Here is a 16,201-nt window from a genome sequence, read left to right on the forward strand (position 1 = left end):
TAAAATTAGCACAATAATGGCATAGACTAAGTGCTTTGGTAGCCAATAAATATCAGAGGTAATAAGCGAGGATGAAAACAAAAAGAACTGAGATCTTCCCTGCTTAGACACAAGAAAGAAAGACAAGGGTCATTGGTGGTGAAGATTTCATCCCTCCTTGCACAGAAAAATTCAAAACCTGGAAATAAACTTCTTCCAAGCTGTCCAATCCCAGAGCCCCAACCCCATTCCACAAGGTGTTGGAGGACCATCCCCAAATTCATTCCAGATGTAAGGAGCACCATCAAGGTACAAAGGTAAAAAGTGAGTCTTACCTGATTGCGGCCGGGAGGAAGGCTGATCAGAAGGCTTGGGGTGCATTAGGACAAAGGGCAGCTCCACTGATACGTCTCTGAGATAGAGGAACACACACAGAGAGGTGTCAGGACCTGCGGTACTGCAGCTGCCAAATGTAGCCCTGTGATCACAGTCCCGTGTGCCCACAGTCCCTGTCGATTCCACCAAGGCCCCCCATTTAGCACCGGGGTCCCACAGTCCCAGTTGATACCACCGGGGCCCTACAATTAACACATGAGCCACATAGTCCCCTTCAATACCACTGGGACCTCACAATTAATACTGGGACCCCAAGGTCCCCTTTGGTAACACAGGAGCTCCCCTGTCCTCTTCAATTACAATGGGGTACTATAATTAACCCAGGAGCCCCACAGTGGGCTCCAATTACAATGGGGTCCAAAGTTGGGATCTCTTCTTGTATCCATTTTTATTCCAGGATCTGTATTGCAGCACTCATCTCAACTTCACACACTACAAAAAACACAACCTAACTAATGAAAAAGATGTACTCCACAAAGAGAGTGGCTCACTTTACCTCACGAACATCCCACTGAGAAACCTGGGTCAGACAGACAGATGACCAAGAGGGCAGAATTGAAACAGAGAACAAATTAAAAGGCACTGAATCAAGGACACAGACACAGTGCCAAGAGAAGAGTGGTGACAGGATAGGCTGTGCCAGTCTAGTCATTCTGAGGCAGGGAGGTCTGGCGAAGTTCTCAGCCAGCCTGAGGCAGGCAGGCTACACTCTCACAACCACTAAAGCTCAGACCTCAAGCGCTATATCAATGGACCCAGCCAGTTAAGGATGGTGATTAACGTATACATTCCTGAACTCAGGTAATTCTAAACTTCAAGATGTGACCACTACAAGAGGTCACCTGCCCCTGTTAGCTCGGGCAAGACAAAAGCCAGAACTCTCCAGGAACGAGCACAGCTATGACCTCCTCAGAGGAACTACTCACTCTGCACCCTCCAGCTATCGACAAAGCACACATGAGCACTGTATGTGTGCCCTCAAGCTGTGGGTAAAGCACACATGAGCACTGTACGTGTGCCCTCGAGCTGTAGGTAAACCGTGTGTGAGATCAGCAAGAGGAATATGGTGACGGCATCGATTTCTCCATCAGCAGACGTTCCTCAACAGGGCATTCAGACTTCACAAAAACAAAAACTGTCACAGCATGGACAATTAATGTAAGGCATTAAAATGTGAAAGCCCTAGCAAGCCCTGCCCTCTTCGTGACATGAGCCAACACCAGACCCTTACCCTCCACGTGACACCACCAGCTTGACCTTCACCCGGTAGGACACCAGGATACCCAGCACTTCCTTGTTAGCAGGCTCTTTCACTCTGAAATAACAGAAAGAGGAAATTACAGAGGGCCTCCTCAGCACTGCCTACAGCTCCCATAATTCCCTATGCCCAGTCGTTCTCACTCCAGCACTACCTACAGCCCCCATCATTCCCCAGACTCCATTCTTCTCACTCCAGTACTACCTACAGCCCCCATCATTCCCCAGACTCCATTCTCCTCACTCCAGCACTGCCTACAGCCCCCATCATTCCCTAGACCCTGTCCTTCTCACTCCAGTACTACCTACAGCCCCCATCATTTCCCAGAATCCATTCTCCTCACTCCAGCACCGCCTACAGCTCCCATCCTTCCCCAGACCCTGCCCTGCTCCCTGTCAAACGGCCTGTGACCCACATGGTGCTGGAGGCCAGGTTGGTGTCCTCATGCTTCAGCTTGCCGTCCAGCGCCAGGCCGCGCTTCTCTCGGTTGTTGTTGAGCGTGGGCGTCAGGGTGTATACCTTGCAGAACGTTGAGCTGGGTGACACCTGGTCACTGTGGAGACAGGGAGAGACAGAGCTGTGAAATCCACCCCCCCAGCACCTGGGCTCAGACACCTGCTGACTGACTCCTGCAGCCCTTGACGCTTTAAAACGAGTGCCTCCCTGAACATATGGAAGCACAAGCCCCTCTGGGAACAGGAGCCCACATGATGAAGGTGAGCTGGCCAGACCTGGGGGACATACTGCAGGGAGTGTAAGGAACTTCACCTTCAACAGCACCACCATCACAGACAACCATCTGCAAGTGCTGTGAAGACAGGCCCGGGAGCCACCGCCCAAACACTGGCCAGAAAAGACTGAAATGAGTTCAGCCCAAAGACAAAATGCCCATTCTGAATTCTTGAGAGAAATCAGCCGCCCTTCTCTTAAAGGTTACTGCAGTTTTTTGGGGGTGAATTTTACACTTGAGATGGGTATACCTGCTCTAAAGAGAGGGAGATCTGCTGTAGGAGGAAAGAGTGCTGAGTCCTGCAGCTCCTCAAGTTCAGCAGCTGAATGACACATAACTCAGGAGGCTGGGGCATAGAGGGGATGACGTAGTGAAATGGGTGTGGGGGTCTCTGGGTCTTGTATTTGGGGTTACAGTGGATAGCACTGGAATGCCTCCACTTAACAAGTAAGCAGTGAGCTCGGAGATTTGGCACAGGAAAAGAAAAGACGGTATACGGGGGGATCAGAGAATGGTCTGCAGATGTACAGATAGAACGGATGCCTACAATCAGCAAGTGAGTAGTGAACTCAGCACACAGTATGTGGGATGCCGGTACTTACCGGGAGAGCACCAAGCTCACAGACTTGCTATAGGTGTCGCTGGAGAAGAGCACCACATCAGTAACCTGCAGCACTGAGAGAGAACACTGTCTGTGACATCACAGCAGGGCGGGGCTAGGACCAGGCAGAGTCCCGCTGGGGCAGAGGGAGGGGATAAAGAGCAAGGGAGGAGTTGATTGGCTGGGCTGGAGTCAGTGGGAGGGCCAGAGGTAAGGGCTGTGATGTCATAAAAATGACATGGGCAAGCTGGAGGGCTAATCTTCAGGGGGCATGGCAGAATCTCTCAGTCTGGCTTGCTAGTAGCGAAACTGACTGTACGATATGTAGTTTTTTTACTTCAATTAATGAATAACCTCTCTTCTTGCAAATAACAAAAAAAAAATCTCAAAGGGGGAAATAGATAGGACAGGATGGATTTGAGGATTTGATGAGGGAACAGAGGGCGATAGGCAGGAGATGGTGGAGAATAAGAGATGGTGTACAGAGAGAAAGAGAGCAGGAATACAGAGACAGCAGGGAAGGGAGGGATGGAGAGAAGGGTACTCACTCAGCCTCGACCTGAGCCACAGGACACTTATACTGGGCAGTGCTAAACAGACAGATATCAGCATACTGCCGCACTGTGAGGAGAAAGGAACAACACAGGGTTACACATACAGAGCTACAGTCCACAACACTCATACTGCACACCATTACACACCCAGCACACAACACATATACCCCTCGCCATTACATAAAACACACACACCACAACTCACACAAGCACAGACACTACAATACAGTTTTGTGCAGAAGAACTGCAGACACACATGGCTGTTTCCTAACACAGGGATGGGTGAGGACGGGTTTCTATTACAGTGCGCTGTGCATGTGCCTGGGCACTGAGTGATCAGTTCCTCTAGCAGGAAGAGTGGCACCAGGCCTGAACACACTACTAGAAAAGGCTGAATGAGCACAGCAATTCATGTACCAAAATGCAAAGCCAGGGGAAGAAGACATAATCCTTTTTCAAGGCAAGTCCTTGACTGATTTTTTCTCCAAATATTGATGACTACAGATGACTATCATCAGGTATTTTCATTAAATCAAGGGAAATGGTCATTGACTGTGACTATTTTTGTGTGGAAGGTTCTTCAGCCTTTCAAGAACATAAGAATATGAGAAGTTACAAAAAAGAGGAGGCCATTCATCCCCTCCAACTCGTTTAGTAGTGAACTGATTCCAGAGTCTTGTTGAGAGGGTCTCTGTGAACTTTGTACACACTTTTTCTGCTGAAGCTGCAATATTTTATAAGGTGGACATTCAGAACTGGTTTGAACTGGATTGGAAGAATGCTGGTCACAAGGGCTACTATCTAATTCTATACTGTTATATAGGAACGTGTACTACGGACCCTAACTAACCAATTGCATCAAAAGAAGATATCTTTAGCAAATAGGGAAGTAGGAAGATGTGCGTGATTTTGGATAACTGCCAATCTTGTCAGCCCAGGGAGCCATGATAGATAAAAATATTTAAGGACTGTTCCTGTTTACTCTGAGAAAAACACACAGAGCATCTCTGTGTTTTTGCTCCCATGCGCATGAAATAAAAAGTTAACTTCTGAGGCGCATTCCTCAGAATCGGGGAAAAATTTCTCCAATGGTCACATCCAGCTGCTTCAAGAAAGCCAGGGTTCTGACCTCAACAGCACAGCTGGGCAGCTTGTTCCACGCTCCCACCACCATTTGCGTAGTGCCTCCAGCTCTCAGTTTCAAATGCAGTGCCACACAGTTTTCACGTATGTACCCTGACATAAGCATGCTTGTGTGTTTCACGCCTGGGCAGGTTCACCCACTGTGGGTTTTTATTAATCGGGAGTGGCTGGATACAGCACTGAACACAGGGGGTCGGGGCCCACTCACCGGAGATCTTCACCTTCTTCACAGTCTTGGTGGAGTTGTTGGTGACGTGGACGTTGACACTGATGGGTTCGCCGTGGTAGTACAGCTGGAGAGAGGGAGGAAGCCTGTGAGGCCTGAGACAGCTCTGCCCAGGGGGAACAGGCATCCCCCGCCCCAGAGAGCACAGCACCTTTCTGTTCTGTAGTGTCCAGGGCTCGCCAGCCCAGAGTGTGAACAGATTAGGAGGGAGCACGGGACTGGGCGTGTGTGGGAGTGGGAGGGGGAGGAGGCGCGGGACTGGGCGTGTGTGGGAGGAGGCGCGGGACTGGGCGTGTGTGGGAGGAGGCGCGGGACTGGGCGTGTGTGGGAGGAGGCGCGGGACTGGGCGTGTGTGGGAGGGGGAGGAGGCGCGGGACTGGGCGTGTGTGGGAGGGGGAGGAGGCGCGGGACTGGGCGTGTGTGGGAGGGGGAGGAGGCGCGGCACTGGGCGTGTGTGGGAGGGGGAGGAGGCGCGGGACTGGGCGTGTGTGGGAGGGGGTGGAGGCGCGGGACTGGGCGTGTGTGGGAGGGGGAGGAGGCGCGGGACTGGGCGTGTGTGGGAGGGGGAGGGGGAGGAGGCGCGGGACTGGGCGTGTGTGGGAGGGGGAGGAGGCGCGGGACTGGGCGTGTGTGGGAGGGGGAGGAGGCGCGGGACTGGGCGTGTGTGGGAGGGGGAGGGGGAGGAGGCGCGGGACTGGGCGTGTGTGGGAGGGGGAGGTGGCGCGGGACTGGGCGTGTGTGGGAGGGGGAGGAGGCGCGGGACTGGGCGTGTGGGGGAGGAGGCGCGGGACTGGGCGTGTGTGGGAGGAGGCGCGGGACTGGGCGTGTGTGGGAGGAGGCGCGGGACTGGGCGTGTGTGGGAGGAGGCGCGGGACTGGGCGTGTGTGGGAGGGGGAGGAGGCGCGGGACTGGGCGTGTGTGGGAGGAGGCGCGGGACTGGGCGTGTGTGGGAGGAGGCGCGGGACTGGGCGTGTGTGGGAGGGGGAGGAGGCGCGGGACTGGGCGTGTGGGGGAGGGGGAGGAGGCGCGGGACTGGGCGTGTGTGGGAGGGGGAGGAGGCGCGGGACTGGGCGTGTGTGGGAGGGGGAGGGGGAGGAGGCACGGGACTGGGCGTGTGTGGGAGGGGGAGGTGGCGCGGGACTGGGCGTGTGTGGGAGGGGGAGGAGGCGCGGGACTGGGCGTGTGGGGGAGGAGGCGCGGGACTGGGCGTGTGTGGGAGGGGGAGGAGGCGCGGGACTGGGCGTGTGTGGGAGGGGGAGGAGGCGCGGGACTGGGCGTGTGTGGGAGGAGGCGCGGGACTGGGCGTGTGTGGGAGGGGGAGGAGGCGCGGGACTGGGCGTGTGTGGGAGGGGGAGGGGGAGGAGGCGCGGGACTGGGCGTGTGTGGGAGGGGGAGGAGGCGCGGGACTGGGCGTGTGTGGGAGGGGGAGGAGGCGCGGGACTGGGCGTGTGTGGGAGGGGGAGGAGGCGCGGGACTGGGCGTGTGTGGGAGGGGGAGGAGGCGCGGGACTGGGCGTGTGTGGGAGGGGGAGGGGGAGGAGGCGCGGGACTGGGCGTGTGTGGGAGGGGGAGGGGGAGGAGGCGCGGGACTGGGCGTGTGTGGGAGGGGGAGGAGGCGCGGGACTGGGCGTGTGTGGGAGGGGGAGGAGGCGCGGGACTGGGCGTGTGTGGGAGGGGGAGGAGGCGCGGGACTGGGCGTGTGTGGGAGGGGGAGGTGGCGCGGGACTGGGCGTGTGTGGGAGGGGGAGGTGGCGCGGGACTGGGCGTGTGGGGGAGGAGGCGCGGGACTGGGCGTGTGTGGGAGGAGGCGCGGGACTGGGCGTGTGTGGGAGGGGGAGGAGGCGCGGGACTGGGCGTGTGTGGGAGGGGGAGGAGGCGCGGGACTGGGCGTGTGTGGGAGGGGGAGGAGGCGCGGGACTGGGCGTGTGTGGGAGGGGGAGGAGGCGCGGGACTGGGCGTGTGTGGGAGGGGGAGGAGGCGCGGGACTGGGCGTGTGTGGGAGGGGGAGGAGGCGCGGGACTGGGCGTGTGTGGGAGGGGGAGGAGGCGCGGGACTGGGCGTGTGTGGGAGGGGGAGGAGGCGCGGGACTGGGCGTGTGTGGGAGGGGGAGAAGGTGTGCTGTACCTCCTTGTCCAGGGAGGCTTCCAGGTGCAGCGAGCGGTCCGACATGAGGAAGCTTCGTGTGGTTTCCACCATGGGCTGTGGGCCGGGCTTCTCCGGGGCGTACTGCACCTTGCGGATCACCAGCCGCACAGAGTTCCTGGGGAACACAGGTAGGCGGTGAAAAATCTGCACTCTTCTCCAAGAGACTCTGACACTGCACACACACGCCAGAGGCATGCCCATCTGCGCAGAGTAGAGATCCCACGTGTGACCCAAAACCCAGAAGGGCTGGCTGTCAGGAGTCTGCTGGTTTAATTCCGACTCGGCAGTCCGAGAGAACAAAGCAGAGCTGTGTGGGAGTCTGTGTGGGGCTCCTGATCGGACCGGCGTACGAAGGAGGTGAAACAGAATCCAGCAGGAAATCAGCCGACCAGTGTGGGAACTGTCGGGGCCGCAGCACAGACAGACTGAGGAAGGACTGGATCAGGTGAACTGGGAAGTCGGGAGTTTTGAGAAATGTGAGCAGGAGATGGACAACTGTGGGTTTCTTTTAGACTTGACAGAAAACCTTCAGTCTGACAATCCGCCGTGCAGCTGCACACTGGGGGAAAGGAATGGCTGGTTCTGGGTTATTGAAATATTTGGACCCGTGGAGACCTGTAACACTGGACCCTCGGATTCTCGGATGCATGCTGCAGCTGCAGCTGGGAGACAGAGACACACGTGCACACACCTCTTATGAATCTTCTCTTCCACAGATTTGGCACAAAAGGCTCTGATCTCGAAGTCCACCCCACAGGCCTGTGGACAGACCAACAGAAGGACAGAATTGAAAGAGGGAATCCCTGGAATAAGGCGTGCCTTCTGTAATACAGGCAAACCTCTCTAACTACCGCCTGCTTAATACTGCCTGCCCACATGCCAGTGCCTCACCTTGCCAGTGTCCTCTGGTCCAGGCTGCAAGGTGACTGAACAGGGCAAATTCTGAGGGATCTGTAAAAAATCAAAGAAGAGTAACCAACCACAAGATGACAACCTGGCTCCCACACACTGTCCCACAATTCCAAAACTCTAAGAAAACTCCTGGCCAACGGTAAGCAATGACCTAGTCCATCACAGAGAACAGCAGACCCACACTGTTAAATTCTGTTAAAACCATTTTTAGAAATCGGGAATCAGCTTACGAGAGAGTGAACAGATATATTTTATTGCTTAAAGGCAAGTCCTACACTCAGAAATGCTTTAGATTTAAACATTTGTGATACCAGTATTACAAATCCTTCACATTAACCCAGTGGACTTTTAAACAGTGAAACACGATAAGGAGTTACAAGTGTAATTTAAAACTGATAACAGGAACCACTTATGTGTGCGTGCTGGACCGGTGTTACAGTACAGTGTCTTACAGTGCAGTAGAAGGGGTGTGCGTGCTGGACCGGTGTTACAGTACAGTGTCTTACAGTGCGGTAGAAGGGGTGTGCGTGCTGGACCAGTGTTACAGTACAGTGTCTTACAGTGAAGTAGAAGGGGTGTGCGTGCTGGACCGGTGTTACAGTACAGTGTCTTACAGTGCGGTAGAAGGGGTGTGCGTGCTGGACCGGTGTTACAGTACAGTGTCTTACAGTGCGGTAGAAGGGGTGTGCGTGCTGGACCGGTGTTACAGTACAGTGTCTTAAAGTGAAGTAAAAGGGGTGTGCGTGCTGGACCGGTGTTACAGTACAGTGTCTTACAGTGAAGTAGAAGGGGTGTGCGTGCTGGACCCCTGTTACAGTACAGTGTCTTACAGTGCGGTAGAAGGGGTGTGCGTGCTGGACCGGTGTTACAGTACAGTGTCTTACAGTGCGGTAGAAGGGGTGTGCGTGCTGGACCGGTGTTACAGTACAGTGTCTTACAGTGCAGTAGAAGGGGTGTGCGTGCTGGACCGGTGTTACAGTACAGTGTCTTACAGTGCGGTAGAAGGGGTGTGCGTGCCGGACCCCTGTTACAGTACAGTGTCTTACAGTGCGGTAGAAGGGGTGTGCGTGCCGGACCCCTGTTACAGTACAGTGTCTTACAGTGCAGTAGAAGGGGTGTGCGTGCCGGACCCCTGTTACAGTACAGTGTCTTACAGTGCAGTAGAAGGGGTGTGCGTGCTGGACCGGTGTTACAGTACAGTGTCTTACAGTGCAGTAGAAGGGGTGTGCGTGCTGGACCGGTGTTACAGTACAGTGTCTTACAGTGCAGTAGAAGGGGTGTGCGTGCTGGACCGGTGTTACAGTACAGTGTCTTACAGTGCAGTAGAAGGGGTGTGCGTGGTGGACCGGTGTTACAGTACAGTGTCTTACAGTGCGGTAGAAGGGGTGTGCGTGCTGGACCCCTGTTACAGTACAGTGTCTTACAGTGCAGTAGAAGGGGTGTGCGTGCTGGACCGGTGTTACAGTACAGTGTCTTAAAGTGAAGTAAAAGGGGTGTGCGTGCTGGACCGGTGTTACAGTACAGTGTCTTACAGTGCAGTAGAATGGGTGTGCGTGCTGGACCCCTGTTACAGTACAGTGTCTTACAGTGCAGTAGAAGGGGTGTGCGTGCTGGACCGGTGTTACAGTACAGTGTCTTACAGTGCAGTAGAAGGGGTGTGCGTGCTGGACCGGTGTTACAGTACAGTGTCTTACAGTGCAGTAGAAGGGGTGTGCGTGCTGGACAGGTGTTACAGTACAGTGTCTTACAGTGCGGTAGAAGGGGTGTGCGTGCTGGACCGGTGTTACAGTACAGTGTCTTACAGTGCAGTAGAAGGGGTGTGCGTGCTGGACCGGTGTTACAGTACAGTGTCTTACAGTGAAGTAGAAGGGGTGTGCGTGCTGGACACCTGTTACAGTACAGTGTCTTACAGTGCAGTAGAAGGGGTGTGCGTGCTGGACCGGTGTTACAGTACAGTGTCTTACAGTGCGGTAGAAGGGGTGTGCGTGCTGGACCGGTGTTACAGTACAGTGTCTTACAGTGCGGTAGAAGGGGTGTGCGTGCTGGACCCCTGTTACAGTACAGTGTCTTACAGTGCGGTAGAAGGGGTGTGCGTGCTGGACCGGTGTTACAGTACAGTGTCTTACAGTGCGGTAGAAGGGGTGTGCGTGCTGGACCGGTGTTACAGTACAGTGTCTTACAGTGCAGTAGAAGGGGTGTGCGTGCTGGACCGGTGTTACAGTACAGTGTCTTACAGTGCGGTAGAAGGGGTGTGCGTGCTGGACCGGTGTTACAGTACAGTGTCTTACAGTGCGGTAGAAGGGGTGTGCGTGCTGGACCCCTGTTACAGTACAGTGTCTTACAGTGCGGTAGAAGGGGTGTGCGTGCTGGACCGGTGTTACAGTACAGTGTCTTACAGTGCAGTAGAAGGGGTGTGCGTGCTGGACCGGTGTTACAGTACAGTGTCTTACAGTGCGGTAGAAGGGGTGTGCGTGCTGGACCGGTGTTACAGTACAGTGTCTTACAGTGCAGTAGAAGGGGTGTGCGTGCTGGACCGGTGTTACAGTACAGTGTCTTACAGTGCAGTAGAAGGGGTGTGCGTGGTGGACCGGTGTTACAGTACAGTGTCTTACAGTGCGGTAGAAGGGGTGTGCGTGCTGGACCCCTGTTACAGTACAGTGTCTTACAGTGCAGTAGAAGGGGTGTGCGTGCTGGACCGGTGTTACAGTACAGTGTCTTACAGTGCGGTAGAAGGGGTGTGCGTGCTGGACCGGTGTTACAGTACAGTGTCTTACAGTGCAGTAGAAGGGGTGTGCGTGCTGGACCGGTGTTACAGTACAGTGTCTTACAGTGCGGTAGAAGGGGTGTGCGTGCTGGACCGGTGTTACAGTAGTGTCTTACGGTGCAGTAGAAGGGGTGTGCGTGCCGGACCCCTGTTACAGTACAGTGTCTTACAGTGAAGTAGAAGGGGTGTGCGTGCTGGACCGGTGTTACAGTACAGTGTCTTACAGTGCAGTAGAAGGGGTGTGCGTGCTGGACCCCTGTTACAGTACAGTGTCTTACAGTGAAGTAGAAGGGGTGTGCGTGCTGGACCGGTGTTACAGTAGTGTCTTACGGTGCAGTAGAAGGGGTGTGCGTGCCGGACCCCTGTTACAGTACAGTGTCTTACAGTGAAGTAGAAGGGGTGTGCGTGCTGGACCGGTGTTACAGTACAGTGTCTTACAGTGCAGTAGAAGGGGTGTGCGTGCTGGACCCCTGTTACAGTACAGTGTCTTACAGTGAAGTAGAAGGGGTGTGCGTGCTGGACCGGTGTTACAGTACAGTGTCTTACAGTGCAGTAGAAGGGGTGTGCGTGCTGGACCGGTGTTACAGTACAGTGTCTTACAGTGCGGTAGAAGGGGTGTGCGTGCTGGACCCCTGTTACAGTACAGTGTCTTACAGTGAAGTAGAAGGGGTGTGCGTGCTGGACCGGTGTTACAGTACAGTGTCTTACAGTGCAGTAGAAGGGGTGTGCGTGCTGGACCCCTGTTACAGTACAGTGTCTTACAGTGCAGTAGAAGGGGTGTGCGTGCTGGACCCCTGTTACAGTACAGTGTCTTACAGTGAAGTAGAAGGGGTGTGCGTGCTGGACCGGTGTTACAGTACAGTGTCTTACAGTGCAGTAGAAGGGGTGTGCGTGCTGGACCCCTGTTACAGTACAGTGTCTTACAGTGCAGTAGAAGGGGTGTGCGTGCTGGACACCTGTTACAGTACAGGGTCTTACAGTGCAGTAGAAGGGGTGTGCGTGCTGGACCCCTGTTACAGTACAGTGTCTTACAGTGAAGTAGAAGGGGTGTGCGTGCTGGACCGGTGTTACAGTACAGTGTCTTACAGTGCAGTAGAAGGGGTGTGCGTGCTGGACCGGTGTTACAGTACAGTGTCTTACAGTGCGGTAGAAGGGGTGTGCGTGCTGGACCCCTGTTACAGTACAGTGTCTTACAGTGCAGTAGAAGGGGTGTGCGTGCTGGAGCGGTGTTACAGTACAGTGTCTTACAGTGCAGTAGAAGGGGTGTGCGTGCTGGAGCGGTGTTACAGTACAGTGTCTTACAGTGAAGTAGAAGGGGTGTGCGTGCTGGACCGGTGTTACAGTACAGTGTCTTACAGTGAAGTAGAAGGGGTGTGCGTGCTGGACCGGTGTTACAGTACAGTGTCTTACAGTGAAGTAGAAGGGGTGTGCGTGCTGGACCGGTGTTACAGTACAGTGTCTTACAGTGAAGTAGAAGGGGTGTGCGTGCTGGCCAAGCTTCTTGAGGAGCCTCTCCTGCAGGCGGCTGAGTGGCCGGCGCTCCTCGGGCTGTGGCGGGTAGGCCTGGAAGGTGGAGATGTACAGGTCCTTCCTGAATGACAACCCCAGCACATCCAGATCCTCACGGCCATAGCGGAACGCACACGTCAGAGTCACAAACACTGGGAGAGAAGAGGTGGGGGTGAGAGGAGAAAGGATAGAGGCAAAACAGAGCAACATGTCCAACTGTACAGTTCAAACACGAACGTATAGCACTATGGAATGAAAGCAGATTTTTTTTTCAGATTTACCTTTTCTGTCTTTAAGGTAGTCTGGATCAATCAGGAGGACTCCATCTAGACAGGGAGAGAAAGGAAAAATTAGTGAGAGCAAGAAACCGTGACCAAATCTGAGCACATTTAAAATTAACTACTACTACTGACACCCTACTCTTTTCAAGAAATGCTCTGGGATTTTTAATAACCGTTGGAGTCAGGACCTGTCCCCGTCACTATACAGGGGCATTAGGACCCACACAGACCTCAGGGTGAGCGCCCCCTGCTGGCCTCAACACCACTTCCATTAGAAACCTTAGCTTTCCCAGGAAGTCTCCCATCCAAGTACTGACCAGGCTCACTCCTGCTGAGCTTCAGTGGGCTGCCAGTTGTGAGATGCAAGGTGATACATTATGCTCAGCGTTCTGGCCTGTTCAAGAAGGATCATTGATACGTGTACAGGCACAGAGAGTTCCTATCCCTCGTCTGCGGACAGACAGCCACAGAGTTCCCAGGCCCTGATCCTGTATGGAGTCGGAAGTCAGAGCTGTCTACAGCAGGGAATAAAAGAGAAGCCTGCTGAGGTGCTGTAACACCTCCACGCACAGAGCTACACATCTCGACAGGAGGAGCTCGGAGCCTAGTGGGACAGCGGCTCTCCTGGGTGCCAGTCACTACAGAAACCGCTGCCCCCACGCTGCAAAATCAGGGCCAGCCTGACTTTGTGCATGCCAGGAAAACAAGGTGTGACAAGCTCTTCTGTGCAGCTTCAAACTCAGGGAAACGGGGCACGTTTGAACAATAGCAAGAGAGCATGCCAGGGACCAGTGGAGGCTCAGGTATCCTACAAGACATCTGACAAGATGCCCCCCTGCTGGGGACAGCCTGTGCGAAGCCAAGAGAGGTTCTGATGTTAGGAAATTCAGCCCCAGTGTTCACCCCTTAAGCGCCTTCTCCAGTTGAGAAAAAAGGATGCTTTATATAGTGCCTTTACAAGCAATCAGCATTACACATCCGCAGAGGAGAACAGCCAAGGCCCAGGACTCTTTAGATTCTTAATCAGCACCCGGTCTCACTGCAGAAAGCCCAGCCACCTGAGTTGCACTAACACGAGTTAAATGCGATCTTCTAAGAACATCAGAACAGTTACGAACGACAGGAGGCTGTCCGTGCCATCCAGCCCATGTGGTGGATAGTAAGTAAATAATGCCAGGATCTCATCCAGCCGTTTCTTCAGAGAAGTCAGGATATCCGCTTCAGGCACAAGCCTGAGCAGCTTGTTCCACACTCCCGCCATCCTTTGTGTAAAGGAGGGCCTCCTGTGCTTGGTTTTAAATGCACTTCACTTTGGTCCTGTGGCTCTTGTTTATACCAGGTGATGACAAGAAACATGAGCTCTGAGGTGTTTCAGTGCCCAGGATGGCCTGCTAGCAACGTGCAACTGCGGGAGTCTCAGATGGTCAGGAAATGCCCCAGTGATGCATACCAGTCATTACCAGTCACTACCGCCCCCAGACTCACCCACAGGGTCCACATGGTCCAGATGGTCGACAAAGTCTCTCTTCCCCAGGTACACTGTGAGCTGGAAGGCAAAAGAGAGGCGAAGCTCTTACCCAGATGTCTCAGACCACGGTTAACATAAATCAGACGTCACCAGATCACATCACATCACACCCTGATCATGTCTTGCTGCAAACCTGCAGTTCTGGCCCCATGTCAGAACACGGCGCTGAGCGGTCTCTCCTGTCCCCTGACATCCAGTCCGAAACCTACACAGACTCGCCCCCTCCCCTTACCTCCCCTGCGCTGTCTGCTACCATGGGCTCCCTGTCACAAACACCCACAACAGACTGACCCCAAGACGCTCCACTCCCTTCTTGAAGACCCTCGTCCCAGGAGGGGGAACTTCACAGAAGACATCTTCCACGCTCAGAGCCCCCTCCATTGATGTCAACAGCAAGGGAGAGAGATTGGAAGAGAAGGACTGGGAGTGAACAGGAGATAGACTAGGAGAAAGAAACTGGGAGGCCAGGAAAACAGGAGAAGACAGCAGAAAGAGACTAGGTCAAGACAGCAATGAAGGAGGACAGGAGAGAGAGAGGACAGCAAGACAGATGGGGAGCAAATAGACAGATCGGAACAGAGAGACGCATGCAGAAGAGCAAAGGCGGCAAAAAAGAAGCAGAGAGCTGGAGGAAAAGGGAGAGACTGTCCTGAAAGAGCAAGCTGCTGAGCTGGTGTAGCCGTTTGAGGAGGAAGTGAACAGAGAGCTGCCTGACTGGAACAATAGAGAGACAGGGAGGGAGAGAGGACTCCCAGTGGAGCTCCAGATCTGTCCTTTGGGATACTGGCATCTCCACAGTAACCCTTTCAGCACGCACAAGAACAACAGCATGCTCAATACATCCCCATCTATGGATTGGTTTTTGCATTTTACAAGTAATCAGAAAGGATTCCATCTCGTGCCACACAAGTAGTAATTTCCACTCTCGACAGGGGCTTGGTGTTTACAGAGGACTGTTGCACGCGCCTACAATCCACACACAGACACAGGGCACAGGCGCCTCGGTGCACACACACAGACACAGGGCACAGGCGCCTCGGTGCGCACACACAGACACAGGGCACAGGCGCCTCGGTGCGCACACACAGACACAGGGCACAGGCGCCTCGGTGCGCACACACAGACACAGGGCACAGGCGTCTCGGTGCGCACACACAGACACAGGGCACAGGCGCCTCGGTGCGCACACGCAGACACGGCACGCGCACCTAGGTGCACACACAGACACAGGGCACAGGCGCCTCGGTGCGCACACACAGACACGGCACGCGCACCTCGGTGCGCACACACAGACACGGCACGCGCACCTAGGTGCGCACACACAGACACGGCACACATGTGCCTAGGTGTGCATATACAGGCACGCACAGGTACACCAGATGATCTCCTAATAATCCCCAACTATGAACTGACTTCATCACTCTATTCTCCCCCCTACTGCTAGCTGATGTGTGGTGCAGGTACTGGTCCACTATGGTTTTCACCCACTTTCACATCAGCCAGTGGGGGCTGCATATTAGTAGTGGTGGAGGGGAGTGTCCATTGCCTGCAGAGCACTGTGAGTGCAGTGTCCAGAAAAGTGCCACATAAGTGTAAGGCAAATTAATTATTACACACTTACTGTATGTGCGCAGACACACGCACAGTTACACCAGACACACACCTAGGCACTTACAAACACATCCAGGGCAAAAAGTTAATGCATTGGCTAAACAGCAATGATGAAGATGAAGGTAATCCTGGTTCACAACTGCACGAATTAAACTGATTAAATTAATGCAGTCCACAGACAGCAGCTCAGGCACTACATTCATTCAGACCAGCTCTGTCCATAAAACTGCTGCTCACAAGAAACAAATGATGCCGTTCACCTTTCCCACAGTGCCCTGCCTTGGCCTGAATCAAGACAAGAACACAAAACACCACACACACACAAATGAAAAAGAATGAAAATGAAAAAAGACGTTTTGTACCTTGCAGTTGGGGCTGGACTTCTTGAAGACTCTGGAAGAGAAAAGAGAGAGATGGGATAAGAAGGAGGGATTCTGAGACCGAAATCCTGTGTTCTTATTGGATGTGCATGTAGTACTGAGAGCAGGAGGCACTTTACACAAACGGTGGTAGGAGTGCAGAACAACCTGTTCAGCCATGTTGCTGAAGCCGATACCCTGGTTTA

General features: G+C 54.3%; 1 protein-coding gene across 2 annotated transcripts in view; it reads right to left on the minus strand.

Moving 5' to 3' along the window:
* Positions 1-16,201, minus strand: part of arrb2a (arrestin, beta 2a) — a 36,250-nt gene that overhangs the window by 4,551 nt on the left and 15,498 nt on the right. For both annotated transcript variants that reach the window (XM_069186848.1, XM_069186847.1), the window contains exons 2-13: positions 15,999-16,029; positions 13,983-14,043; positions 12,498-12,542; positions 12,172-12,368; positions 7,923-7,982; positions 7,723-7,790; positions 7,011-7,146; positions 4,870-4,954; positions 3,513-3,585; positions 2,049-2,186; positions 1,607-1,690; positions 315-391 (exon numbers count right to left, since the gene is read on the minus strand). In XM_069186848.1, coding sequence (XP_069042949.1) covers positions 315-391; positions 1,607-1,690; positions 2,049-2,186; positions 3,513-3,585; positions 4,870-4,954; positions 7,011-7,146; positions 7,723-7,790; positions 7,923-7,982; positions 12,172-12,368; positions 12,498-12,542; positions 13,983-14,043; positions 15,999-16,029 — 1,055 coding nt within the window. The remainder of the gene's footprint in view (positions 1-314; positions 392-1,606; positions 1,691-2,048; positions 2,187-3,512; positions 3,586-4,869; positions 4,955-7,010; positions 7,147-7,722; positions 7,791-7,922; positions 7,983-12,171; positions 12,369-12,497; positions 12,543-13,982; positions 14,044-15,998; positions 16,030-16,201) is intronic.

Source organism: Lepisosteus oculatus, chromosome 3, assembly GCF_040954835.1.
Source record: "Lepisosteus oculatus isolate fLepOcu1 chromosome 3, fLepOcu1.hap2, whole genome shotgun sequence".
Lineage (NCBI taxonomy): Eukaryota > Metazoa > Chordata > Actinopteri > Semionotiformes > Lepisosteidae > Lepisosteus > Lepisosteus oculatus.